This window comes from Rhinolophus sinicus, linkage group LG07 (assembly GCF_036562045.2).
Source record: "Rhinolophus sinicus isolate RSC01 linkage group LG07, ASM3656204v1, whole genome shotgun sequence".
Lineage (NCBI taxonomy): Eukaryota > Metazoa > Chordata > Mammalia > Chiroptera > Rhinolophidae > Rhinolophus > Rhinolophus sinicus.
Window position 1 is genome coordinate 50,901,984 of NC_133757.1, and position 27,996 is coordinate 50,929,979.

The 27,996-nt window shown below is 40.1% G+C and overlaps 1 protein-coding gene across 2 annotated transcripts in view; it reads left to right on the forward strand.

The window, feature by feature from the left end:
* VCL (vinculin) overlaps window positions 1-27,996 on the forward strand; it is a 94,797-nt gene that overhangs the window by 54,371 nt on the left and 12,430 nt on the right. For both annotated transcript variants that reach the window (XM_019745883.2, XM_019745885.2), the window contains exons 6-16: window positions 923-1,083; window positions 8,616-8,706; window positions 9,531-9,678; window positions 13,217-13,370; window positions 14,091-14,266; window positions 17,133-17,323; window positions 18,535-18,734; window positions 20,286-20,414; window positions 24,012-24,161; window positions 26,096-26,204; window positions 27,307-27,609. In XM_019745883.2, coding sequence (XP_019601442.1) covers window positions 923-1,083; window positions 8,616-8,706; window positions 9,531-9,678; window positions 13,217-13,370; window positions 14,091-14,266; window positions 17,133-17,323; window positions 18,535-18,734; window positions 20,286-20,414; window positions 24,012-24,161; window positions 26,096-26,204; window positions 27,307-27,609 — 1,812 coding nt within the window. The remainder of the gene's footprint in view (window positions 1-922; window positions 1,084-8,615; window positions 8,707-9,530; window positions 9,679-13,216; window positions 13,371-14,090; window positions 14,267-17,132; window positions 17,324-18,534; window positions 18,735-20,285; window positions 20,415-24,011; window positions 24,162-26,095; window positions 26,205-27,306; window positions 27,610-27,996) is intronic.

The following is a 27,996-nucleotide window of genomic DNA, read 5'->3' on the forward strand; positions in this document are numbered from 1 at the left end:
TATTTTCAGAATCTTGTGGGACATGTCACTGTGATCCCCAGCTACTGCCCTTCAGCTCTGGCATTTCACTTAGCAGCTAAAAAGGAGCTGTGAGTGTAAGCGTTCAGAAAGCCCTTTCATGAACTAGAAAACAAAAATATGTACATAAATCTTACAATCTCTGTGGGAAATATGTTTTTGAGCCCAACTGTTTGATGTGGCAGAAAGGGTGTTGGGAAGAGGATTTCTTTCTAAAGTGGGTCACTCACAGTGTTGATTAATCTTTGTTTTTACAATTTTGATTATTTTATAGGAACATATTCTCTTTCTCCAATGCTGCTGCTGCTGCTGCTGCTGCTGCTGCTGCTGCTTCTTCTTCTTCTTCTTCTTCTTCTTCTTCTTCTTCTTCTTCTTCTTCTTCCTTCTTCCTTCTTCCTTCTTCTCTTCTTCCTTCTTCCTTCTTCCTTCTTCCTTCTTCCTTCTTCTTTCTTCTTTCTTTTTCTTCTTCTTATTTTTTTCTTCACTTTTGGGGGTTAGAAAGTCCCTGCCAACTGTAGAGAGAAATCCTGGAAGATACACTCGACACTTTGGGATCTTGGGGACAGCAGGATTCTCCAGTTAGTTATTCTGACTGTTTTCATCTTGTCCTATTGGGTTTGTATTTGATGGGGCCAGTGTTAGGGCTGGGATGCTGACTGATTTAGGAGGATATTTTGGATATTTTGTGATTGTAGGTCATCAGTATATGCATGTTAAATTAGTTCCCTGATCATGTTGTGGTGTTGTTTTGTAAGTTTAGTTTTCTTTACAATGCAGGTCGCTGAGATTGGAACTTTATCGGCAGACTTGCAGTGTCTGCAGGTGTGGAACATCTCGTGTGAAAGTTGTTACACAGCGAAATTCAATTCCAAGATTAGTTTCTGATCGTTTGTTTATTTTATAGCTATGAAGATTTTTGTAACAACCAAAAACTCAAAGAACCAAGGAATAGAAGAAGCTTTGAAAAATCGCAATTTTACTGTAGAAAAGATGAGTGCCGAAATTAATGAGATCATTCGTGTATTACAACTCACTTCTTGGGATGAGGATGCCTGGGCCAGCAAGGTAAGCGTTATTACAGGAGGAATAAGCAAAATCCCCAAATCTCCCCTCTTGGGGGGTTTGATTGTCTCACATTTTATCTTGTAACGATATAGCATAAGACTACTCAGATATTATGAAAGTAATTTCTTCTTTGCTTTTGTTTCATGGGTTACTTGCTGCTTTTGCAAATTTCCTTTGTTCCAAAGTAGAACAGTAAATAGGTATGTCGGGTGAATGTTGGTTGAAGGCTGAGACGTAGAGCTTTCCTTCAGGTTAGAGTCTCATTAATGGGTCAAAGAAGGAACTCCTTTGGGTGTGGTGTATGCCTCCCTGAGTGAGAGCTCTGCCTTTTCTGTGGGTGGTTGTTGTTAGGTGACTAAGTCAGAGACATAATATAGCTGTGACTAAATTTTATGGAAAACGTCTCCTTCACCAACCTTTGACCCACAAAAATCGACAGAAGAAACTTTTGGCATTTCTAGGTGTGTGCTGTCATCATTCCATTTTTCATAAGGAAAGCTTCATTAAAATGTTAGTTTTCTCATGTGTCAGTTAGTTTGATGAGCCCTTTCACTCTTTAGAACTTAGTCTAGAATTTATTCTCGGACTCCAGAAGCATTGGTGGATTCCTTCTAGAGTTCAGCAGCAGTGGTTTTGTGTTGCTGCTGCTGCTGCTCTGATTTGCTTCTCCCTGTCTAGTGACTGTTTGGGGGGAACAGAGACACTTGGGCTTACACTTTCCTACTAGGAGCCCAAGATGCAGGCAGTGGGGAAACACACTGTCTCCAGCATCCAGCTTCCCCTCTTGTGACCCAGATGTTGTCTCCAGGGCCACCCATCAGGCAGGTGGCAGGCTCAAGAGGGGATTTTGTAGTATGACTTCCATGGGGTGCCCAGTAAGGCTGTTTTCCTCCAGGTCACCTATAAGGTAAGGTCAGAACTGGGGTCTCCAATCACCAAGCCCTCTCCTGTTATCCAGAAAGGGAATCTAAACATGCAGAAGAAATGAGTCAGCTTATCTTAATTATGGATTTGTTTACGGAGGCATGAAATTCTTGAACAAGTTCTAAGACTATATTTTAAATCTGTATCGTAAAATCACTTTAAGTCTTTGATATTATACTTCATTTTGCTTTTGCATATTTGACAAATTTCACTTCCCTGTTATGACTTCTTTATGCATCTGTTTTTTGTTGTTCTCTTGTTTGTTTTATTCTTTTCTTTCTCACGTTTAGAAGGTAAGCTTTCTCCTGGCCTCTAGTTTTTTGTTTTGTTTTTTCCCCCACTTAAAAAGAGAAAAGCATGTCTGTGAGGTTTTCCTGTGCTGTGTGCCATGCCTTATTCCGTGTGCCGGTGTGTGACACTGTGCTCGAATATGCGTCAGAATGTGATTTAATATGGGACTCAAGGCTGTGCTGAGCAGGCTGTTTGACTCGGGCTCACCTTAAGCTATTTCTTTGGGGAAAGCAAAAGGAAAGACATTATCTATGGTCTATCAGGCTTTCTATATTTAGTGGGTGCTTTCGTCTCTTTGAGTAGGCTCCTGAGAACTGTTCTGGCCTGGTCATTCCCACTGGCTTCATTTGAGGGGCAGGTGTCCCCAGGTAGCTGGGTGACCCCGAAGTTACCAGTGGACCCTTCTATTAGGAAAGGAAACTTCCAGCTGCTACCATCTCTGTATTCGCTTCTCCTACCAGTCTCCGTTGCAGGCTCTGGAATTTGGCTTTTGGAGATATGTCGTTGAGGTTTTAAGCCATAATGAAAATGGGTACGCTAGAGAATGTAGATGGGGCATCTGTCCTTGGCAATACTCCTTGCCTTCACAATCAAAAGGAAAAAAATAAGGTATATCTCCAGTTTTTCCTAAGTTCAGTCCATAGTTCACTCTGCACGTTCTGCTGTCTGAGCTGCGAATCAGCCATAGTTCTCCATGATCTCGTGTTCCCCTAACCTAATCTCTTTCCTTATTCTCTCTCCTTGGCTTCTAGCAGATGAGAACTAGTAAAAAAGAGGAGCAGGCATTGCCGCCTTAATGCTTCTCTATTTTCAGAGGGGAAAAGTCGTCTATCATTTAGTAAATAAGTATTACTGAACTTTCTTTTGTACAAGTGTCATTGAGAACTACTACTTTTTTTGAAAAAATGTGGTCAGTTGAGTTTTTCAGAACGAGGAATTTTGCACTTGGGGGTTTGAACAAGGGAAATGAAATGAATCTGGCTCCCACTGTGAACAGGCTTGTAGCTGGCTCAGTTTTATGCTGTTCTGGAAGAAATAAGACTGTTAGGCTACTGCAAAACTATCAGGATAAAAGAAATAAAATTAGTTCAGCCAAAAGAAGCTCAAGTGCATAATGACATCAGAATGAGCAAGACATTTTCGTTTTCATTTCATTTTGCTTTTGTTTTACATTTACCTGGTTCAAAAATCAAGAGGCTGTAAGAAGATATACACGACAAATCTCACTCCCAACCCCACCCACCCCACCTCTTCTTACCCCCTAAGAGTAATCATTTTTATTAGTTGTAAGAATATTTAGGAAAAAAAAAATTTTACCTTGAAAATGGAAATTGGTAACTAGGGTTTTGGTTATTTTTCAGTTTAGTAGCATTAAGCATCTTTCATTGCTGAACTGTAAGCAGTGATTTAATCAGACCATCCATCTGTCTATGACCCCTGGATTCCCATTCTGTTGAATAAATATGGTATCTTTTACCTCCTCTCACCCCTACCAATAAAGAATTAACTTTGTCTTACCGTACTTGTTTCATGCTTCCCCACTGCTGCAATTTTCTCCTGGAAGTGATGGTTCCTCTAGAAAAGTGGGGGAAGAAAGTAAGTGGAAAAAATTCTTGGTAAAAGTACGTCTTGCTGATTAAGATTTTAAAGGGACAATACAATAGCTGATTGTTTTACCTCTATACCTATATTCAAGTTGCAGATTTACAAACTTAAAAGTACTTCTACTTTAAACACTTTGTTTTGTTTTGAAAGTCAAGATTTCCCCTTCCTTAAACCAACAGTCATCGCATAAGTGATCATTAAACATTATCTTAGCATTTTTCCTGGGGAATACAGTATGAAACTACTGAGTTTGTGAATTAAACACAATTCTCATTCTACCCCTTGTTCATTTAGCAATCTGTTTATTTTTTTGTGTTTATATTACTTGTATTTTGATGCATGCTGAGAAGTAAGAGGAAGTGAGAAAAAAGGTTAAAAGCCTTTGATGGCTAAGAAATTTTGTATCCACACAGATGCTCTTGTAACTGTGCTTTGAGTCATTAGATGATGTTATTCAGAATTAGTTCCTGTGGTGAGTCTCCTCCCACTGGGGGCCGAGGTTGGTGATGGTTAAATGCAGTGACTGCCTCATCCATGTCTTACTCAGATTACTCAGAAACATCTTTGTTTGGAACATTGACCAAAGAAGGAAATACTGGTTAGAACCTGCAGTCCTGTAATACTTGCCTTCCTACAGACCATTGGGATTTAAACATTGACTTTTATTTCATTTTTGAAAAATGAACTTGTACGTGAGCTTTTTATGAGTCTTCTAGTGTTTTATTTTAGCAGCTAATAAAACGAAAGGGCTATCTCTTGGAGTTTGAGAGAAATAGTTAGTTCAGGTATTTATGGTGTTCTATCCCCCCCGCACCCCCCCCCCCCGAAAAGGAGCAAAGCCCAAAAATGTTAAAGGAGTTGATGTTTCCCTTCTGGTCCAAGTGATCTTCTAGTTGGTACGTCTGACTGTACACGTATAGGTGGCACAGAATTTTAGAGCTGGGAAAGTATTCTTGGAGCTGAGGGACTGAAACCCAGGAGCGTAACTGGCTTGAATTCTAGGAGCTGGATAACTTTCTGTCATTGCTTAAATGAAGTTTGTAAGATTTTGTTCTACTGCCCAGTCTGTTCTTCTCAGAAACTTCTTTGTTTGGAACATTGATTTGAGGGGTGGCGATGTGGTCAGGGATGGAAAGGAGTAGGAAGGATAGGGAAGGGACTTGTTAGGGGCAAAGGGGCAGTAGGCTGGACAGTGAAAGAGGGGGTTCTGAGTCCCGTATTTACAATTTTTAAGAACCTGGGACTGTAAGACCTGTTTTCCTACCACAGTTCCTCTCGATTGTATATGAGGAACTCAGTGATTCTTAGTATTATTCTGAGTTCCTTAGGTCTACCTTTATATTAAAATTCAGGAGTGTTTCAGTTCCTGGGAACACATATAGAAAGGAGTTCTTTTAGATTGTCCTTCCACCTTTTGATATGTGGGCGTAGAGTACCAAGGAACGGTGGTTTTTTTCATTTAAAACATGAACTCAGAAGAGTTCTACAGTAAAAGGGACTGTAGTGGGCGAGGGACCAGATCCCTGCCAGCTGTCTCCAAAGCTGCATGACTAGATCGTGTCTTTTTTACACCCACTCTTTATAAAAAAAATAACCAAAAAACCCAGAGAAGAGATTGGTGGAGACTTTCCTCTTTCCCAAATTTGCGATTTTACAGCGGCATGTACTCACATGAAGGTGCAATTTTTTGTCTTCTGTTTCATACGTAGATTATACTCCGTGTACTTAGATTTACATGACAAGGTTTAACTAAAAGCTTTGTGGTACATAGTATGGTTTTGACACAAGGATTCTGATTATTTGCACCCTTTATAAAATATACCTCAAAAGTGACTTTCAATCCTAGTTGTTCAGTGAATTTGTTTTATATCACATTCAGTGTTTATACTTAGTTGCTTATGACAGAATTCTGTCAATCCCATAAGAAATACTGCCCTTCAAAGGAAATATATATGAGGAGACCAGAATATTTGTTCCCATTGACCTTTTTGTTTTTACTAGATATGACATTAAAATGTGTTTCAGTGATTATTTAAAACCTTATCTTCTCCAGAAAAATTTAAGGTGGCCCTTTTGGTGACTATTTTAAATCTCCAAAATTGTTTAAAATTCATTTATTAAAAACTTCGGTAACTAATTGAAATTTCCAGTTTAAAAACACAGCTTTGGTCTAAATTTGCCATTGGTTCTTCTTAGGGGAAAATGAGCATCTCTTAATTTTGACTTGTTGATATCATATCTCCCATTTAGGAGTAAGTTAGTCACTTCTTGAGAATTAGATTCTTTCCTTGAAGTGTCAGTGGCCACTTGTGCTTTATTAGGGAGGGAAAAAGAAGCAATGATTTTTGAGGACACTGAATAGAACATAGCCAGTTTTTCCATTGTATTTGAAAAAGTTTGGGGGCAATGGATAATAAAAGCAGTCATTTTAGTTAGTGAAGGTTATGAATTTGATTCTAGAACTTATTTTTTGGGCAGTATTAACCAAAGCCAAAATTAACAAGGCAAAGATTTGCTGACTATTATAGGTTAGTGGATTCTTTGCAACTCTCTTTGGTGAAAGAAAAAAAGTCTTGCGTTTCATATAATATAAAATAATGAGGTTTGATGTCAACAAACATGAGATCAAATTGGGTTTCTAGGATGGAGCCTCTCCCAGTCTCTTAATTTGTAAAATTAAATTACATTTAAGTTTGAGTTTCAGTGATGTAATAATAAGAGAAAACAAATGCCTAAAACAAAACCTAACATGTAGGAAATGTACAAAGTTAGTTTCCTAACTAGTTGCCTTTAATGCTACAGTAAACATTGAAAGTTTTTTCTGATCTTTGTTTCCCCTTGAATTTTGATCTTTAAAATGTAATAAATATTATTTTTCACTGAAATATTAGAGTGTTAGAGAAATGGCTATTAATAGATTTTAAATGAAGTATTTTTACATGGGTATAATGTCTTTTCTTCAAAGTGCACATATTTCCTAGGTGAGAGTTTGTATTAGACCCTAAAGCGTGTCCAACTCTCTGAGGTTAGGAGTTGCCTGAACTCTCTTTGAAAAGATATTGATTTGGGCCTTGCTCATTTGGAATTAAGTTAAAGTGACCTTTGTGTGACTTTCGAAGGCAGGGTTGGCTGTATAGATTAACATAGAACAAGATAGAGGAAGAGCAGATATTTAAACTATTTCAGAATCAAAGCACATAAAAAATGTCACTTGTCTAGTTATACTAATTACAAATGAATTTTTGAAATAGATCCTCTTACCACTCTGCCTTTTATTGGTAGATAGCTACCATAATTCCATATAACTTGATAATAAAAATATTTTACTTCCATTTTTTTTCCAGTAATTTAGTTCACTGCTCTTTAGTTGCTCTGGCTGAGAGTTTGCTCTTTAGACCCTTAGATAGCCAAAGCTTCAACAGGAAAATAATCTGTATCTGTTAAGATGGAGAAGGAAGGAATCCAGAGCTGAGTCCTGTAATTTGAATAGGTATTTCAGAAAAGCTGGGATCAGGCTGCCTAACTCTGAGTGCTCCCAGTGCTTATTTCTCCTAGTGCTTTGCTGGGTCATGTTCAAATCGGAAGGGGGTGGGGTGGGGGGCGGGGCTGTTCCTGCTGCCCCCGTGTGGAAAACTGTTGTACAACACTTGTAAGAACCGAAGTTTTGAGGACTGCAAATTGAAAAAAATTAGGGATTTAGGGCATTGCCTAGAATTTCAGGTTAATTCAATGCTTTCGTGGATGGACTCTGTAAGAGGCAGTTCCCTAGAGCAAAAGGGAGGTAGACTGTCTTTTAAGGTGTTAGATATAGACTTGAGAGGTGGCCAGTCTGTCAATTGTGAGGATGGGTACATGGGTATTAGTTACATTGTTCTCTGCATTTTTCTATATTTCCAAAACTTTACTAAAAAATATATGTATTTTTTAAAGTGATTAATCTGTTGTTTCAGCTTCTCATGCTATATATCCTGGGAGATTTTTATGCTACTTTTATGTTAGTCGTTATGAGTCCTGATTTTAAAGAGTAAATTGAGACCCACTTATTTTATCCTGCCTCTTCTTCTAGATTAGGGATAGTAAGGGAAATAGGATGAGGAGTGGCAGGTAAGGCAAAAAACAATAAAAAAAAATACTTCTTTCTTGTATTACAGTTAGTGGTTTATTTGTGGAATTAAAACTAAATTGCTAGATTCACTTTTTCATTTTTTCCAACCAGTAATTCCAAGGTTTTCAGATTAATATAGTGAAACATTATCCAGTGTGTATGTGTGTGTGTGTATTTCAAAATAAGATGTAAAAGAACCATGATTTGTGGCACCACATGCTAATGAGGCTTCCTTGAAGCTGGGAGGGCTTTGGCAGGGCTGCAGTAGATGAATGTTGACTAGTGGAAAGGCTGATAATGAGGCATGTGACAACAGGGCTTTTTCCTGCTGAAGACATTAAACATCTTTTGGCTTGAGCGATTTTACCAGTTTTCATGGGTTAGCACTAGGGAGATTAGGAAACAGAATAGAATTAACTGAAGATTTGCATGCAAGATGCTGCATTTTGACAGAAATGAGCGTTCTGGTGTGATGAGAATATTTTTAAGGCTTTGTAGGACTACCATAGCTATTGTATGTAAGTGCTGTCACTTCTTCTCTGTCTTACTTTGTATCATGTATCACAATTTTTGCAAAGAAAATAATTGTAGAATTTCTCTTCAAAAGGACACTGAGGCCATGAAAAGAGCACTGGCCTCCATAGACTCCAAACTGAACCAGGCCAAAGGTTGGCTCCGGGATCCCAGTGCGCCCCCAGGTAACCCCCTGGTTCTACTTTTCTGATAAACACAACAAAAACCTAAAACCAAGCAAACAGAAGAAGGAAATCTTCCTAGAATCTCATAATCCTGCAATAACTACTGCAACATTTAGAGCCATAGACCCTTTCATTGGTTTTGACTAATGGAAGTGTTACTGGGCCTTCAAAGAATGAAGGCATAGACTAATCACCTCTTATCGTGGAGGAATAAACCAAGCTGAACTGGGTATTCTTTGCCAAATTATTGGTTCACCTCTTCCCTGAATCAGAAAGGTAATTATTTTGAATAAAAACTCTACTCTTTTCATTCCCATTAGGCATATTTCCATTTATGTCAACAAAATACTTGATCAGATTAAATGATGATGCCAAGAAAAATTGGAAAATAAAGTTAGCTTATATAGAGATAAGACCCAAATAGGTTATTGAACTACTTTATGGATTTTCTAATTGAATGGTTATTCAGTTTTAGATTAACACTTGAATGAATGTGAAAAGCCTAACAGAGGTTAGATAGAGGTGCTAAGTACTATTCAATTATTAGAACCTGTTTTGATCCATATTCTTAACCACAGCTGCTTCTTGTCTCCAGATGGTTATGGTTCCAAGTAGCTTTTTTTAGCAATATTTGTGGTTGAAACCTCACCCTAAGGTTGTCAGGGCCCTGCTTGGCTGTTAGCTATCAGATGTATTGCCTGCTATTCACTTGTCTTGTTTGAAATCATCAGTTCCTTCATGAATGAAATGACTTGTAAAGCATCCTCTCTAAATAATTCACAGGTTAACAATGTCGATCGATATTGAATATCTTTTCATTTTAGGGGATGCTGGTGAGCAGGCCATCAGGCAGATCTTAGATGAAGCTGGAAAAGTTGGTGAGCTCTGTGCAGGCAAAGAACGCAGGGAGATCCTGGGAACCTGCAAAGTGCTAGGACAGATGACCGATCAAGTGGCTGATCACCGAGCCAGGTAATATCCTCTGCTCTAGCCAGAGCAGTAGCGGGTGGCACACAGGACCTCTCCCCTGACAGAGGGATTCAGAAAGCAAGTCTACTGATTTTACAGTGGTCTCCGTGGCTACTAGGAAACATAGATATTATACTCTATTAATTCTTTTGAGCTTGAAGTCAACTTGCTTTTTGCTGAACTTTTAAAATGTGCAGATGCCTTGTAATAAAATTGAAATAGAAATAGAAATCTGATATCTAATCTTGGTTTCTAGCCGTGAGCTCATGAAAAATAAGGGGCGGTGGTCAAGTCTGGCATGGGTAGATAATCTCTTATGAGGGACTGGTAGAAAGAAAAATAAAGAGTGAAAACATGGGAATTACTTCCCATGTCATTTGCAAAATCAGGTTAAATAGGTTATTCTTAAAGTTGGTCATTTCTAGGCTCTTTTGAGTTCTATTTCATCATTCTTCATTTGGTTTCATATTTCTTTTACCTTTCTTTTATGTGCCTCAAGCTTTGGCTTTTAGAACTTTTTCCCCTATAAACTAGACACATACAGTTTGCTATTAAGAAAACTCAGTATAATATAGGTTTGTTTGGAACTCATCCATAGAGGTAATGAAGTTCTAAAAGATCTGAATTTTTATGAAATTTTATATTGTGGACATTGAGAAAAATTGAAGTATGATGAGACATGAGTGTAGAGGAAGTTTAATTTTGCTTCAAGAATGTCATGAAACATCTTGAGATAATTGGAATATCCAGGATCTCCATTCAAACGGGCCTCAGAAACTCTCCTTGCATGCTGCCCACCATGCATGACACCTGGTCTCAAAGGGATTCACATAACAGACTGAAGAGTACAGCTCTTAAAGGGGTACTTCTTAACCATTTCAGAACCAAGATCATTTTTACAATTTGATGAAAGCCATTAATCTCTACCTGAAAAGATGCATCTGAACAATATTACATATAATTTCCAGAGGTTCGTGGATTCACAGTAGCCCTGGAAGGTCCAGGGGCTTCCCATTAAGAGTCTCTACCTCGAAGTGGGGAAGGAACAGCATAAATAAAAGTTATCTCATTGAACTCAGTAAGCCTTTTTCTCCTGCTGTGAAGCAGTCTCCTTTGTAGTGAGCATGACAAGAACTTTACAGAAAGCACAAAAAGAAGTTCTGTTCCCATTCGGAGAAATGCCAGTGCAGTCTGACAAGGTTCTTGGCTCTTCTAATTTCTCACCGCTGGCTCCTTTGTCTGTAGCCTTTTCACAGTGTGGTAGACAGTTTTCCCTTGGAATTCTCAAATACACACTTGTATGTGTTTAGAAAAAGATGAATTTGAGCACAAGAAGGAGGGAGTTTCTGTATGGGATCGTCCATTAATCTGTAAAGAGAAAAGGCTGAAACAGCACCGAGCATCTGTGGGCCTGCTTCCCGCTGGAGTCTGCAGTATCCCTTCACAGTGAATGATTCGAAAGCTGTTATTCTTTCTTAAATATACCCAGCCGTTTTAACATTTTAGTGGCAGAAACTCGGTAACAATTTCCTCATTGATGTTCTCTGATTCAGTCACCTACTAGGGTTTCTAGGTTGGAAGTATATATCCCCCCACCCTCAGGACTCAATAAACTTTTAATTTTTAATGAGAAAAACTATATAGCCCCAACATATTTTTACTTTCTCAAAGTTGGACTCTCATACCAAAAAGCTTCCTCATCATAAATTACTAGATTTGAAGGGGAAAAACAAATTAAATCATAAAACTATGTTTCCCCAAATCCTCCATTCCTCTGCCATGTGAAAAGGGGGAAGCCTCAAGTACAAGTAAAAGGTAGAAATACCTTTTATAAACCTGGAAATAAATACTGAGTTACCTAAATATTGGTATAGCTGAAACATAGAGATAAATTTAAAAAGAGGCTAGAAAAACAAATGACAGATCCATATTATAAGTAACATAACCAAAGTCATTTTGGAGTTTATCCTAAAATCGGAAACTCCGATGAGGATGACCAGCCAGGCCATTCTACCAAATGATAAAGTTGTAACCCCTCCTCCCTATGGTTGAGTTTGCAAAATCTGAGCTGGTAAAACGATGGAAAATTTTACTTTGTTATGACTTGCAAAGTGTCCACAAAGGAAAAACAAGCTTCTACAAACTCATATTGTTTTTTTGTAGTGGTAGCGTTACCATTTCTGAGAGAGGAATATAGTGAAATTAGTTCTTTAGGAACTTGATGGGAAACGATGGTTTCTTGTCACCATGTGCTATAAGACCCGGTCTTATATTATGTTAGATAAGACCCGGTCTTATATTATATTATGTTAGATAAGACCCGGTCTTATATTATATTTTGTTAGATAAAACCGGTCTTATATTTTGTTAGACAAGACCCGGTTTTATATCATATTAAGACCGGGTCTTATATTAATTTTTTGCTCCAAAAGACGCATTAGAGCTGATGGTCTGGCTAGGTCTTATTTTCGGGGAAACATGGTAACTGGTTTTGATATTTATAGATTGCATAGGAGTGGAAGGTAGACATTTAAGGTTATCATTAGGTTCGTTATAATAGTAATAATTCAATAATAATAATAGTAATCTGTATCACGGTATATACTGTGTTTCCCTGAAAATAAGACCTACCCCGAAAATAAGCCCCTGTTAAGATCATCAACCAGGCAGACGCATTTAGTATGTTATGACGATGTCCCAGAAGATGATGATATGACTATATTTGAATAAATGTAGATTGTTGTAAATGAAAAAAATAAGACATCCCCTGAAAATACGCCCTAATGTGTCTTTTGGAGCAAAAATTAATATAAGATCTGGTCTTATTTTCGGGGAAGCACGTTATGTGTATTGCTTTATTGGCAGAGTATTTTCAAATATATCTTTTGCTTGAGGCCACTGTGTTTGATAAGTGAGGCAAGTATTGTTCGTTGCCTACCCCCCCCGCCCCCCCCCCCCATTTTATAAGTTAGAAAACTGAAGCCCTAGGAGGTAAAACCTGGTAAACAAGGTTCCACAGGTACTATGAGCCAGGTTTTGAACCCAGATCTGGTGGGTCCCAGTGTGCTGTACTTTCATTTCAGCAACACAGCGCATGCTGCCTCCTGAAACATTTTTAATGTATACTTGTCCATAAATAAGACAATCTAATGGACTGTTTATTTCTAAAGCACACGTTGCTATGGTAACACAACCCACCATAGCAATAAGATCACAAGCACATTTTCCCCTGAAGTTTAGATTTGATTATGTAATCACTACCAAGAGGAGAATCATTCTTATCAAAATATGTAGGCCTGGTCTTTAAGATGGTTATGCAGCTCCACGAAGCTGATGTGTATTTTCAAAAGCAAAGGAGAAAGCAGATGGTTTGGGTGTTTTATTTTGTTCTCTCTGTATTTTCTTGTGCTCTCTCAGACTTACTGGAGGAAAGGAAAAAGACAAGCATGTTAAGGAAAATGACATATACTGTGCTTTTAGTATGATTTTGCTGTTAAGCATTTGAGAGAGTGCAGTGACAGCATCTATCTGTTTTGAGTAGAGGACAAGGAGCCTCACCGGTGGCCATGCAGAAAGCCCAGCAGGTGTCTCAGGGTCTGGATGTGCTCACAGCCAAAGTGGAAAATGCAGCCCGCAAGTTGGAAGCCATGACAAACTCAAAGCAGAGTATTGCGAAGAAGATTGATTCTGCTCAGGTAGTAATGATGATTTTCAAGAGGGGTGGGACATAAAAGAGAAAGAAATGTTCCATAAATAGCCTGTATCTGTCTATCTATCTCTGTCCATCTCTCTCCCCCTCCCTTCCTCTCTCTCCCTCCCCTCCTCCCATTTACTGTGGGTGGATAATGAGTGTTTCTAAGTGATGACTAATTCCCAGCAGTTACTAATGTTAACACTTCCACTTCCATCTATTATAGATAGTATTTATTTATATTTTGAAATAAGCATCTTAATTTTGAATACTTCGATTAGTTAAAAGTAAGCACTCAATACCAAGAGTATCCTAGTTCCTGATACAGATTACAGTATATTGAAACTGTTTTTATCTCAGAATTCACAACTACATTTGGTCATAGCAGAGTTAAAGGGTTACAGTTTTCGAATAACTACTGTAAAATGATTTCATCTTACAAAGAAACAGAAGTGTTTGAGAAACTGAAGAATTCATAAGGTGTGATTAATTTAAAGATGAGCTAAAGCTTGTGAAGCTTATTTTATTTTACTGGGAAAGAAAAAGATTTTTTTTAAAAAAAGATGAGGGATTGATTTGATTTTACCTGAGCTAAGAACATATGTAAATCAGTAATGTATGCCTTGTGATTACTTTTGAAATATTTCTGATGGCCTTGTTAAGTTTGATATAATGTGGTTCATGAGTAGATGACAGTGTGCTTCTTTTCCATTTCTGTGTGCAGAACTGGCTTGCAGATCCAAATGGTGGACCAGAAGGAGAAGAACAGATTCGAGGGGCTTTGGCGGAAGCTCGGAAAATAGCAGAATTATGTGATGATCCGAAAGAGAGAGATGACATTCTACGTTCTCTTGGAGAAATATCAGCTCTGACTTCTAAATTAGGAGATTTACGAAGACAGTATGTATTTAATCACTTAAATTGCCCTTTAATCTTGTCTCTTTTGTCCGCTAAGCACATAGATAGTTGAATTCTGTAGGTTAAATGCATGTGTGATGCTCTTCCACTGTATTCTCATTGATTCTGTGTGACGTGGCTAAGTAAGATATTACTCTGTTTTATCATTGACATAATTGGAGTTGAATGATTTATTGCCTATTACATAGTTTTAAATTAATTTAGGATGGTAAGAACTGCTTTTTTTTTTTTTTTTTTAAATTGGGGAAAGGGGAACAGGACTTTATTGGGGAACAGTGTGTACTTCCAGGACTTTTTTTTTTTTTCCCAAGTCAAGTTGTTGTCCTTTCAGTCTTAGTTGTGGAGGGCGCAGCTCAGCTCCAGGTCCAGTTGCCGTTGCTAGTTGCAGGGGGCGCAGCCCACCATCCCTTGTGGGAGTCGAACCGGCAATCTTGCAGTTGAGAGGATGCGCTCCAATCAACTGAGCCATCTGGGAGCTCAGCGGCAGCTCAGCTCATGGTGCCCTGTTCAATCTTAGTTGCAGGGGGCACAGCCCATCATCCCTTGTGGGACTCAAGGAGTTGAACCGGCAACATTGTGGTTGAGAGCCCATTGGCCCATGTGGGAATTGAACCGGCAGCCTTCGGAGTTAGGAGCATGGAGCTCCAACCGCCTGAGCCACTGGGCCGGCCCCAAGAACTGCTTTTTTAAGATCTTTACTTTTCGTTTCTAAGCTAGGACTTGTCTTGCTATATTGTGTTTATGATATATCTGTTTCCCAGGTGTATGAGGAAAGTAATATTTGTGCATAGCTATGCAAAGTTTCCTGGGGTCAAAGGAGGACAGGGAGAGGTATATGAAAATACTTTCTTCCTTCCCCAGAAATATTATTTCTTGAGTAGCAGCTATAAGAGATCCTTAAATACAACGTCCTCAACCACAGCTTCTCTTAAAGGCTTTCCTGGCACCTACTTTGATTAAATAAAAAGAAGTGTTGCTCTTTTTCTTTTGATAGGTATTTTTCTCTCTTAAAAAAAATAAAACAGGGCCGGCCCGGTGGCTCAGGCGGTTAGAGCTCCATGCTCCTAACTCTGAAGGCTGCCGGTTCGATTCCCACATGGGCCAGTGGGCTCTCAACCACAAGGTTGCCGGTTCGACTCCCACAAGGGATGGTGGGCTGTGCCCCCTGCAACTAGAAACTGGAACTGGACCTGGAGCTGAGCTGCGCCCTCCACAACTAAGACTGAAAGGACAACAACTTGACTTGGAAAAAAGGCCTGGAAGTACGCACTGTTCCCCAATAAAGTCCTGTTCCCCTCCCCCAATAAAATCTTTAAAAACAAAGAAACAAACAAACAAACCAAAACTGGCAGCACATGTTAAAAGGACATTAAGAAAGGGTACAGCGTCAAACGTAAAAGCTGCTTCTTTCCTACCTTAGTCCTCCAGCCGCTTCTCTAGGGATACTAGCCACAGTTAAGTATCTTTGAGATTCTGCTTTTCATTTAACTTGTGTGTTTCATTTCCTGTGCTTCCATGGGAGAGCGCCTAACCTTTTTCCAGTGAGACATACTTTAGAGTTCTTTCAAGTCTTATACCGACTAAGAGGGCAGTGTTGGCTATGAAAGCAAACTCTTGCCTCTAAAATCATGAAATAGGAAATGAGTGGGAGCAGGGTGGGGATACTTTAGGCAGGAGGTTGTGGTGACAGAGCTGCTGAAGAAACAGCTAAAATTTGATTGTATTAGGTTGGTGCAAAAGTAATTGTGGTTTTTGCATTTTTTTTTTAACCTTTTAAACCGCAGTTACTTTTGCACCAAGCTAATATATCAAACTTGGTCATTTGGGGGTCTCTGAGGCCCAAATTTTGCCTTATTTAGGTTGGGAAGATGTATAATTTAACATTTGTAAAATAAAATGTCAATATAGTTAGGTCTGTGTTCATTAATATTAACCCATTATTATGGTCTGTTTACATTCATTAGATTTTAAAATACTGAAAATGAAGATTCTATATTCTTGGTACCCTAACAAAGGTCCATATACATAGCAGACACTCATTAGTGTTTGTTAATGATGAAGAGAATTAATGGTAATGGTGATAGTAGCAGAACTCCATGTGTGGTCAGTCATATCATTACTTATTACTATATCACATATATATGTACATATACATATATAAACATACACATACTCACATACAGCCATGTCCCACTTAATGGTGGGGATAGATGTTGAGAAATGCATTGTCAGGCGATTTGGTAGAGCCTATTTATTGCTTCTAAGCTACAAGCCTATATAGCATGTTACTATGCAAAATAACATGAGATTAAATCAAGCCCAAGAGGAAATGATGCCATCAAGAGATGCAGTGAACAGGAGATGGATGAAGCTGCTGCTGGTACAAGACATACTGTTTTACAGCAAACTATTTTATATGTATATATTTTTTATTTTTTATTTCTTTTTTAAATAACTACAATTAGTTCTACTCTAAATATTTCAACCACTACTGCACAAGAAATATGGCTACTTGGGCCCACCTAGTTGCTGAGAAAACTAGCGTGTTCAGAGGTGGCAGGCTGAGGGGTCAGCTAACCTCGGTCAGCTAACCTAGTGTGATTGAGCTCAGTTTACCAGATGGTTGAGATTGATTGAGCTAGGCTGCTCCAAACTCATTTTTAATGTCAGGTGGGAAAGCTAACCGAATTTAAATTACTCATTTCTTATTTAAGGGCCAAATGAATAAACTACTCTTCTATCAAACCAAGTTAATAATAATCATTAGCAATTTGACATCCATTAGTATTTGTATCAGCAATTATGTCATCTCCATGTAAATAGTGTCTGTGTGTTGTTTTCTCCGCAGGGGGAAAGGAGATTCCCCAGAAGCCCGAGCATTGGCTAAACAGGTGGCCACGGCCCTGCAGAATCTGCAGACCAAAACCAATAGGGCTGTGGCCAACAGCAGACCCGCCAAAGCTGCTGTCCACCTCGAAGGCAAGATTGAGCAAGCGCAGCGCTGGATCGATAATCCCACACTGGATGACCGGGGAGTCGGTAAGGGCGGGTGGCGGTGAACTTGGGCTCGGTGAAAACAAGCGAGTTTTTGGGAGGGATCCTGTATCATCTGTAATTAGGCGAAGAAGGGGTTCTTCAACCATTGGTGAGGAAGTCATTCTACAGCGTGACTCCATTTCCACATGTAGCCACTGAGATTTCTGTGATTTAATCAAGAGATATTAGTGAATAAATGATTTTACTGTGGGCAAATAGAAAGGTCCTCAGGTTGGAATTGAAACTTTGAACTAGTTATTTCCAGTCTATGTATACTTCCATTCTATTGTATTTCAGTTATTACAGTCCTTAGAAAGTACCCAGTTAAATACAATTTTTGAAAAGAAGTAAAAGGGTTTTAACTACCAAGGTTATTTTCAGTGGCGAGGGCTCCTGTACCACGCAGTCTCTAATAGCATTGATAACCTAAGATTTTCTCTTTTGGGAGATTTTAGGAATGAATCTATAGGAATGTAGGTCATATTGTGATAGCAAGCCTGCTGAAGCTGAAAGAACTAATTACTTCATTTGCTGTATTCATTGGATAAAAAAATACATTTTTAAATTGATTATTCCCAGTGTTGAGGAATCAGGCAGTAAATAATATTTACTGGTGGAGGAATACATTGGTAATACCAAACTTTCTGAATGGTAATTTCGTGTTATGTGTCAAAAGCTTTAAAAAGGTTCATATCCATTGACTCAGCAGTTTGACTTCTAGGAATTTAGTCTAAGAAATAATAAGAGATATTGCCAAGGAGTTACATTCAAGAGTGTATATAAACAGAGTAAATGCTAAATAATAAGTAAATGGCCAAATAATTATGGTTAATATTATAAAGTATTACATAGACTTTACGTCACGATTTTTGAGGAATATGTGGAAAAATGCTCACGTTAAATAAAAAGAAGCAAGGAAAAAGTTTATAGTGTGATCCCAATTATGTGAAAGAGAAATGCATGTGTATATAGGAACACGCAATGCATTAAAAAAGACTGGAAGGAAATGTTCAAATATATCAATCTCTGAGTGATGGGATTATGGGTGGTTTACTATTTTTTAAATTTTTCTGTATTTCCCCAATTTTTCTGTTGTTAGGGGAAACAAAATGCCACTGAATATTATTATTAACAAACAAACAAACAACAGATGGCACTGCAGTTGCCTTCTTCTTCAGGTCTCCGTGACTTTTAGTGTTTTCCTCTTGGTCCAGGTCAGGCTGCCATCCGGGGGCTTGTGGCCGAAGGGCATCGTCTGGCTAATGTCATGATGGGACCTTATCGCCAAGATCTTCTTGCAAAGTGTGACCGAGTGGACCAGCTGACAGCCCAGCTGGCTGACCTGGCTGCCAGAGGGGAAGGGGAGAGTCCTCAGGCGAGAGCCCTGGCATCTCAGCTCCAAGACTCCTTAAAGGTAGGACTCTGGAGCATATGTTGTTTTATTTCACACATTTACTATTATTGAAAAACTAGGGAGTGTTTTTTGTTTTTTTTTAAAGATTTTATTGGGGAAGGGGAACAGGACTTTATTGGGGAACAGTTTGTATTTCCAGGATTTTTTCAAGTCAAGTTGTTGTCCTTTCAATCTTAGTTGTGGAGGGTGCAACTCAGCTCCAGATCCAGTTGCCGTTGCTAGTTGCAGGGGGCTCAGCCCACCATTCCTTGCGGGAGTCAAACTGGCAACCCTGTGGTTGAGAGCCCTCACTCCAACCAACTGAGCCATTCAGGAGCTCAGCGGCAGCTCAGCTCAATGTGCCATGTTCAGTCTTAGTTGCAGGCGGCGCTGCCCACCATTCCTTGCTGGAACTTGAGGAATTGAACTGGCAACCCTGTGGTTGAGAGCCCACTGGCCCATGTGGGAATCGAACCGGCAGCCTTCAGAGTTAGGAGCATGGAGCTCTAACTGCCTGAGCCACCGGGCCAGACCCTAGGGAATGTTTTTAAAAATATATAATTTTTCAGTTTTGGGAAAGGGAAAAGAGTGTGACCAAAGAACCTAAGGAAATTCAGAGCCTATTAGGGGAAAAGCCTCACCAGTGTGTGACAGCAACTCAATTGTGTTTCCCGGTTCACTGAGTGAAGAGCTCTTCCGTGATATTTGCCCTATCCAGTCATTTTCATAAAATGGACTTCTGTTCTAAACTTAAGTCAGTTTATTTAAAAGAAAACTTTATAATAATCCTGAAATCAGGAGATTGATGAGCTACTTATATTTTCTCTAATATTCTTTAAAAGAAACACACAATAATCAAAATAAAAACATTTCTCTATGTAACACCTAAAACTATCTCAGGTTTCACCAGCCAGGACATGCCACCCACCATGAGAAACAGGGAAGGTAACTGAGACTTCTTTGGGTAAATGTAGAAAACTAGACTGGACTGAGTGTGATAACTATGAAAAGAGTTTTTAAGGACTTCTAAGAAGTCTATTCCTTAGACCCATGGTAAGAAATGGATACATACATTGGTTATCACATTTTTCTAGAATCTCAATGGAAAAAAAGTATTAAAAAATAATTCCCATTCTTGATTTCTTTCCTCTTAATATAAAAAAAATGCTTAGAAGTTTGGCCTCCAGCAAACAGTCCTTACAATTGTTAGTGTGGTCCCTTCTGGCACTGGGAATGGTGAGGAACTCTGTCTCCCTCAGGGCCTTCTTGGGGCCCAACCCCATGATTCTCAGTCTAGTATCATTTTGTAGAGGTCACCAAGGAAGTAAGAAAGATTTCTTGATTGGGTGGAACAGTCTGTAAGGAAATGTGGGTCATGTTTGACCTCTTCTACGAGACACTAATCCCTTGGAAGGCAGGATTCCTCTCTTACTCGGTGCTTTGTACATACTTGATACTCCACAGATATTTGTTGAATGAAAGACTGGCCAAGTGGATGAATGTGTCAGTGAAGTGAGGACAGTGGCAGAGGTGCTTTTTCGATAGTTTTGGACATTTTCATTTGTTTTTAAGGATCTGAAAGCCCAGATGCAGGAGGCCATGACTCAGGAGGTGTCAGATGTTTTCAGCGACACCACAACGCCCATCAAGCTGTTGGCAGTGGCGGCCACTGCCCCTCCTGATGCCCCCAACAGGGAAGAGGTGGGTGTCTGAAGCCTTCCATTTCTTCTGTTGGTCAACCACACACACATACATCCCATTTATTGATTGGTTATTTGTTTGTAAAGGTAAAGTATGATTACAGTGTACGTCAAGGGCAGTGGTTGGGCTACTGTGGATGAAGGGTGGAAGGATGGAAGAGGGAAGGCCCTGCGATCGCTTCTTTTAGTCACCAAGGGTATCAGTTAAGAATGTCTTTAGCTGCAAGTGGTAGAAGACCTGACCATCAGACATGAAAACAGATGGGTTTTATTTTCATCACACAGAAAGAAACCTGGAGGTAAGTGGCTTGGCGTTGGTTCAGCAGCTTGACACCATTAAAGCTGGCATCTCTGTGATTTTCTTGGTCTTTTCCTCATGGTGTGAGATGGCTGCTGCAGCCCTAGCCATCGTGTTCAAGGCAGTAAGAAATGAGGGATGGGAGCCTCTGCAGTCATAACTATCCCTTTATTAGGGCACTTTCTTCTCCACACAGGAGTCAGAGCAAGCCTTTTAAATCATTTGGTGTCATTCTTCTATTCAGACCCTTCTGATGACTCTTCCCCGACCCAGAGTGAAGCCAGAGTCCTTAGAAAGAACAGTAAAGCCAGTGATGTGCTTGTAGACCAGTTCTCCTGGAAAAAGGTCCCCCAGACAGAAAGCCCAGATGTGGAACGTTTGTTGATTTCCATGATGTAAATATTCCCATCGTGGCTGTTTGAATATGAAGTCACTGAAAGCAGAGCTGGGAAGACAGGGGCACCGTTGGCTCCACTGAGCTGGTGTGAGTGGTCCAGCTGGCTGCAGCATCACTGCATCTGTCCCCATCCGCTCTGACCTCGCGTGGACGCACTCTCCCCACGTTCCTCTGCCTACTTGGACCAACTTGCATTGTATTCCCAGTATTACTTGTTTATGTTTGCATGTTCTAACCTTTGTGCTTGTTCTCTCTGGTCTTCCCATTGATGCCTATATGTATTATTCACTCACTTTTTTTAGCTTTCTTCTGAAATGTCACTTTGGGGTTATCATCTCTGGTAGCAACCCCACTTCCACTCCCAGGGATTTCCTAATCTCATATCCTACTCTTCTTAGCACTGATCAACATTTGACATGTTTACCTCATTTTTGGTTTGTCTTGCATTAGTGTGAAATTTCCATGTTTGTCTCCCTCACATTAGCATGAAATTTCCATTTTATTTTGTAATTAGTTTATTCCCAGTTCTTAAACCAATGTCTGGTACATTGTTGGTACTGAATGAATGGCTTTCCCAGACATCCTCCAGGAGACTTTTGCTTGGGTCTCATTGGCTAGAACTTTGTCACATGGCTACTACAGATGCAAAGGAACGTAGGAAAACAAATATTTGGTTTTCTAGCCTCACTAGTACTGGCAGCAAAGAAAAGCAATTGGGTCAGGCACCCAGGACCATGTAGAACTGGTGGGTGGAGGTTGTGTTATTTGGTGATGACCCTTATTTTGTTTCTCTAGCCTCAGTTACTGGGCAGTTCAGCTCGTGGTCCCCTTAGGCTGAGATGATTTGCTTTTTTTCCATTCCAGACGTCTGTGAGTTTCAGACTAGTAGCTCCAACTGTCTGCTGGTCCTCGTCACCTAGATGTTTCATAGGTACCTCAGCACATGTTACCCTTCTGCTGTTCTCTCTCTCTCTTTGAAATCTGTGAGTCACTGTTGACTATTTCCTTCCCTTCATCTTCCTATACCAATAAATTAAGGCAAATTAATTTGATTTCACAAATGTTTCCTGAATTCTTTCCATTTCCCATTCATGTTGCCACAGCTTTAGTTCTGAACCTAGTCCTCTGCTGCCTGTATAACAGCTCATCTGTGGTTGGTCTTTGAATGGCACTGGGCAACCAATAAAATAAAAGTATAGATCTGATCCTGGTATTTTCTTGCTTAAACCCTTCCTTGGGCCTTCGCTTTCACATAGGAGAAAGCCAGAGCTCTGTGATCTGGCTTCTAATACTCTCTCTGTACCTATTTCCTACAAATCCATCTCTCCATGCGTGGCCCAGTAATGCCTAATTGCTTATAGTGTTCTGCATATTCTGTCCTTCCTTCCATGTTTTTGTTCTTTCTGTCTCTCTTTCATTTAATTCCTTTGTCCCATTATCCTTTGCTTCCTGGATCGGTAAAATGCCTTTCCTTTTGCTCCCATGATATCAGTTATTAGCTTTATTATTGCACTTAGCACACTCTTATAAATGTCTGTTTATGGGCATTTTTTTTTTTTTTTCACCCTCGTAGGATGTGAGCTCCTTGAGATGCAGAAATTTTGTCTTACTCATCTTTGTATCTTCAGCACCTACTCCAGGCTCTGGCACATAGTAGGTGCTCAGTAAATTTTGATTGACTGACAAGAGCAGCAAGCTAAGCAGTCAGTTTAATCAGAGGGAACAGCAGACATGGGCTGGGGTCGAGGTGATCAACCAAGGTAGGCAAAAGCCCTGTAGGTCCTGACTGTGGGAGACCAGCCAAGGAAAGGAATAAGAACTGAGGCCAGATGAAGGGGACTAGGAGAGCAGAGATTTAGGCAGAGATTCTGAACATTAAATGGCAAGAACTCAGGGAGCTAAAACCAAACAAGAGGCCAGAATGGGGAAGAGACTTGAGTGCGTAAACACAGAACCTTGGCCATGAGATTGGAGCCTGCTGTTGAACCAAGAGACCTTTATGGATTATCTGCCGGGACCAGAGCTGGTCTCCAGGTATGGGCAGGTAGGGAGAGGCAAAGAACAGATGGATTCTGCCAGGCAATTTCTGACATGCTCTGTGTGTGGTATAAACCTGACCTTGCACTGTTGGGAGCACCTTGCTTTTCCAAGCATCAATTCCAATAATGTTATCCCAACAAATGACAGAAGAGCTTTTGTCATTTTTGTCTAAGTTAAATCCTCCCCTTCGTGGTATGCAACCTTGTATAATATTCATGTCAAAAGACAAGGTAACTTTTTAAAAATGTGAGAGCTGAACTAACTATTCTGTAGATGGTTTTGCATGTGGGATAATACAAGTCAGCCATCCTTACGGCTGTGTCAGGCCTGAGTGTGAGCGCGCCATCTATCGCTTCTGTCCCTTGGAGGTCGGGGCAGAGTTTTTACAGCGTTCATGGTAATGGGTTGCATGAGCATGAGGGGCTGGAGCTCTGTGGATATTGTTGGCTTTTAACGTACTCAGCCCCCTACACCAGAGCCTGGAGTGGGTGTGTCTGTCCTCTTTAAACTAGAGAACAAGCCTTTTGGGAATGGGGCTTATTTAAGTCTCCACATTCTCTGAATTCCTTATTCCAGACGACACAGCGCTGTGTCCTGTGTGCCGTTGGTAAGCACTGGTTGAACTGAAATCGAAGGGTGTGTGTGCGTGTGCATGCACACACAGTCACACACATGATGCTATGGCCCCTCGGAGGAGATACAGCAGGGCAAAGATGAGGCATTGGTTGTCTTATTAACCAGGATTCAGTGTCATCTGTGAAGTCTTTGAGCAGTTGCTGCTTCTGCTTAGAGAGTTTTTCATAGGCTGCCTGACCCATTCTATGGATGTACATTTTCTTACTGTCTTTGTTTTTTTCCTCAAGGTATTTGACGAGAGGGCGGCTAACTTTGAGAACCATTCGGGAAGGCTGGGTGCCACAGCAGAGAAAGCGGCTGCTGTTGGAACTGCTAATAAACCAACGGTAGAAGGCATCCAGGCATCAGTGAAGACAGCCCGAGAACTCACTCCCCAGGTGGAGTTTTGCTCACTTTTCATCATTTCAATACTCAATACCTAGTGTTCAGTCAAGAAGGTTAATTACAGAACAGGTTCTATACGTTTTTGAATGTGTCCCGTAAAATGTCATGAAAAAAGCCACACATACCCATAGTGTCAAAATCATTTTTGTATTGTCTGAATTTTTTACAATGATTAATAGTTTAGTTCTGAAAGAAGAAAAAACTAGTAAAGCCAACCTACACACACACACACACACACACACACACAAACAAACTTTAGGAAGTATTTGGATAATCTTGAGAGCTTACTTTGTTTTGATTTTAGAGCTTATGCCTTTTCCCACATACTTTTGAGGGAATTTTTAAAAAATTCATTTGTGTCCATAACTTGTTTTCTTTTTTCTGCTTAATTCTATAACCAAGATATAACTAGTATGCTGTGAACACTATACTGACAGTGGGGACAAAAGAAAAAAATTTGATGGGATTTAAAGTTCTAATAGGTGTTCTTAAAAATATCAGCTCAATATCATTGAGTGTGAAGTTTATATATTGTTTCTTCTAATTGAATTATAGAGACTTCATTATTTTTTCATTTGTTTACTCAGCAGATATTTACTGAGTGCCTGTGACACAGTGGGAACTGCGGTGCTTTTACAAATCTGTGATACAGGCACTGGTGGACCTGCAGGGAGAGACAGGGAAATAAGCATGTCTTTTAATGTTCAACTTTTGCCCACGTGGCATGTTGATAAGTCTGACTCTCTTAAAAGTCACACTTGTCCAACTTTTAAAAAAAACTTCCATAAAATAGGAACTTCTAACTTTCTTTAAAAACTTCCTAAACATGGAATATAAAACATAGGATTTCTGTATAAAACTGAGATTTCTAAAAAAGAGAAACAGGAAACTAGACTTAAGTTAGACAAAGAAGGACCAATACCATATGATTTTACTTCCATGTGGAATCTAAAGAACAAAATAAATGAACAAATACTACAGAAACAGATTCATAAATACAGAGAATACACTGATGGTTGTCAGATGGGAGGAGGGTTGTGGGGCTGGGTGAGAAAGGTGAAGGGATTAAGAAGTACAAATTGGTAGTTAGAAAATAGTCACGGGGATGTAAAGTAGAACATAGGGAATATAGTCAGTAATATTGTAATAACTATGTGGAGTGTCAGGTGGGTACTGGACTAATGGGGGGATAACTTCATAAATTTTATAAATGTCTAATCACTATGCTATATACCTGAAACTAGTATAAAATAATATTGAATGTCAACTGTAATTAAAAAAAAAAAAGACACCATCTATGGACTTTGGAGACAGATTTGGACTTGAATTTTCCCCATCTGTAAAACGGAGATAATTCCTTCCTATGGATTGTTTCGAGGATTTAAGAGGATGAGTGTACAGCCTGTAACTTAGCAAATACTCAGTAAATATTAGTCTGTCTCCCCAGGTGGGAACTGTTGAGCACAAGTCACTTAACTTTTCTGAATCTTGGTTTTCGCAGCTGTAAAATGGATAAATTATCTGTCCTGTCTCTATCACAGGGTTGCTGTGAGGTTTCAGTCAGATAATAGTTGTGAAAGCACTTTTAGTAATTTTTAGTATCTTGAAAACATGGTATTTTTTTAAGATGGAAGATTTGACACCAAGGGCCCGAATACATGTCAGTTTTGTGTATACTCTGAAGTGTCAAGTGAACACCCATTTACTTGGTCACTTTTTTACCTTCTTAGTATCAGGCTGTCACCGGAAAACCTCGTCATGGGGAGCTATTTGTGAGACCAAGCCTAAATTGTTCAGTCTGAAAAGAGCCTTGCGGATTTTTGGCTTTATAGTGCCATCTGTAGGTAGAGAGGAGAGAGTTTCCCTAAAGGTTTGTATTTGAGTGGGAGGGTGCTCAGGTGTTTAAAGGTTGTCGTGTCATTGCCAGGTCATCTCGGCTGCTCGCATCTTACTTAGGAATCCCGGAAACCAAGCTGCTTATGAACATTTTGAGACCATGAAGAACCAGTGGATCGATAATGTTGAAAAAATGACAGGTAGAGTTGGGTGCAGAATTCTTATCTAATCCGTGAGGAGTGAGTTCTGAGAAACTTGAGCAGGACCGGTTCTGTTACTCCGCGGTAATTGGATAAAGGGACGTCATGTGCCTGACAGTGTACTTGGCCCTGATGAAAGCTGCTGAGCAGCAGCGGCTTCTCATTCAACCCTTGCAACTTTGTCCGAAGAGAGACTCTTTGAGTCTCTTTTATTTTAATGCCGCCCTCCCGGTGTGATGTTTATTGTTACAGCTCCTATCTTCTCTTTGAATAGTGTCTTTGCTCAGTCTGAGCCAGAGTTTGGTTTCAGAGGCTGGGAGGCGGTGTTTGTGGATACAGTAAGTGTCCCTGTCATTTTCAGTGGGTTCACATTTCAAGGAACCACAATAGCTACCATTTAATACAACTTGTCTCAGAGTTTCCTCCATCTTATCAACTACGTAGTTTTAAAAAAAGGAGAAAACGAACCACCTACAAACCCGTGTCTGTGCAGTCGAAGTGGCCCCTTGAATCTTCTTCATTTTCTGTGGCGGGTGGGAGAGAAGAGGGAAGAAACGAGGAATGTGGGCTCCTCGGCTCCCCTGCAGAACCTGCTGCGACAGGGGTCCATAGCAGCCAGACATGAAAGTGGAGCTCCTGAGGGGCCTGGAGAGAGGTAACCGAAACAAGAAACAGGCTGTTAGGGTTACTGGAATCCTCCGCGTGGCTCGTCTTGGGTACTACAAGCTGCCAACAGGCAGCAGGTGGCTGGGGAGTGAGATGGGAAAGGAGAAAATGTTATTAACAGATAACGTGGTGAAGGTTTCAGACGCAATCCTAGTTTCCTCCTGATGTCGTTGCATTTCTGGATGTCTGGTAGGCAGAAGGCGGCGTGAGACAACGGTTGGTATAAATACTGTGTCTGTGGCCTCCTGGGCTGCAGAGCTTCACTTTTTTAAACCGTGGTATTCACCTGGACGCTTTTGATCGCAAAAGAAGGACTTTGAGCTGAAGGAGAGAATTCTGGGTATTGTACTTCTACATAAGAAACTTGGACAACAGGGTTCTGGAGTCTCTGTTCTTCTAAAGGAGGAGCTAAATTCCATTTCTGTTCTCGTGACAGGGCTGGTGGACGAAGCCATTGACACCAAATCTCTGTTGGATGCTTCCGAAGAAGCAATTAAAAAAGACCTGGACAAGTGTAAAGTAGCCATGGCTAATATTCAGCCTCAGATGCTTGTCGCTGGGGCAACCAGCATCGCTCGCCGGGCCAACCGGATCCTGCTGGTGGCTAAGAGGGAGGTGGAGAACTCTGAGGACCCCAAGTTCCGTGAGGCTGTGAAAGCTGCCTCTGATGAACTGAGCAAAACCATCTCCCCGATGGTGATGGATGCAAAGGCTGTGGCTGGAAACATTTCTGACCCCGGTAAGCAATGTGTGGTGTGGCTCGCTCCACTAAGAAGTCAGGAAGCTGACAGGGTGGTGAGAGAATGTGTACCCCACAAGCGCCGCATACAGTCTGGGAGCCAAAACGACAGATAGGTAGCTTGCGAATGCTAGATTAATCTTCTTCTGTCCCGAATAGTATGGGACAAAATATGCTCTGCAGTGTTGGCAGATTGGTTGTAAGTTAGTTTCTCTGGACCCACCTCTCCGTACTTTTTAATGTTATCTGACTAACGGAGCTCCTGTTTAGTCGTTCATGTGGACATTTCTCAACGGATGCTTGATAACCAATCTACCAACTGTTTAGCTTATGTAACTGGCATTACTTCTCTTCTGCTTTTCTTAAAATGCCTTTTCTCTGTAAAAC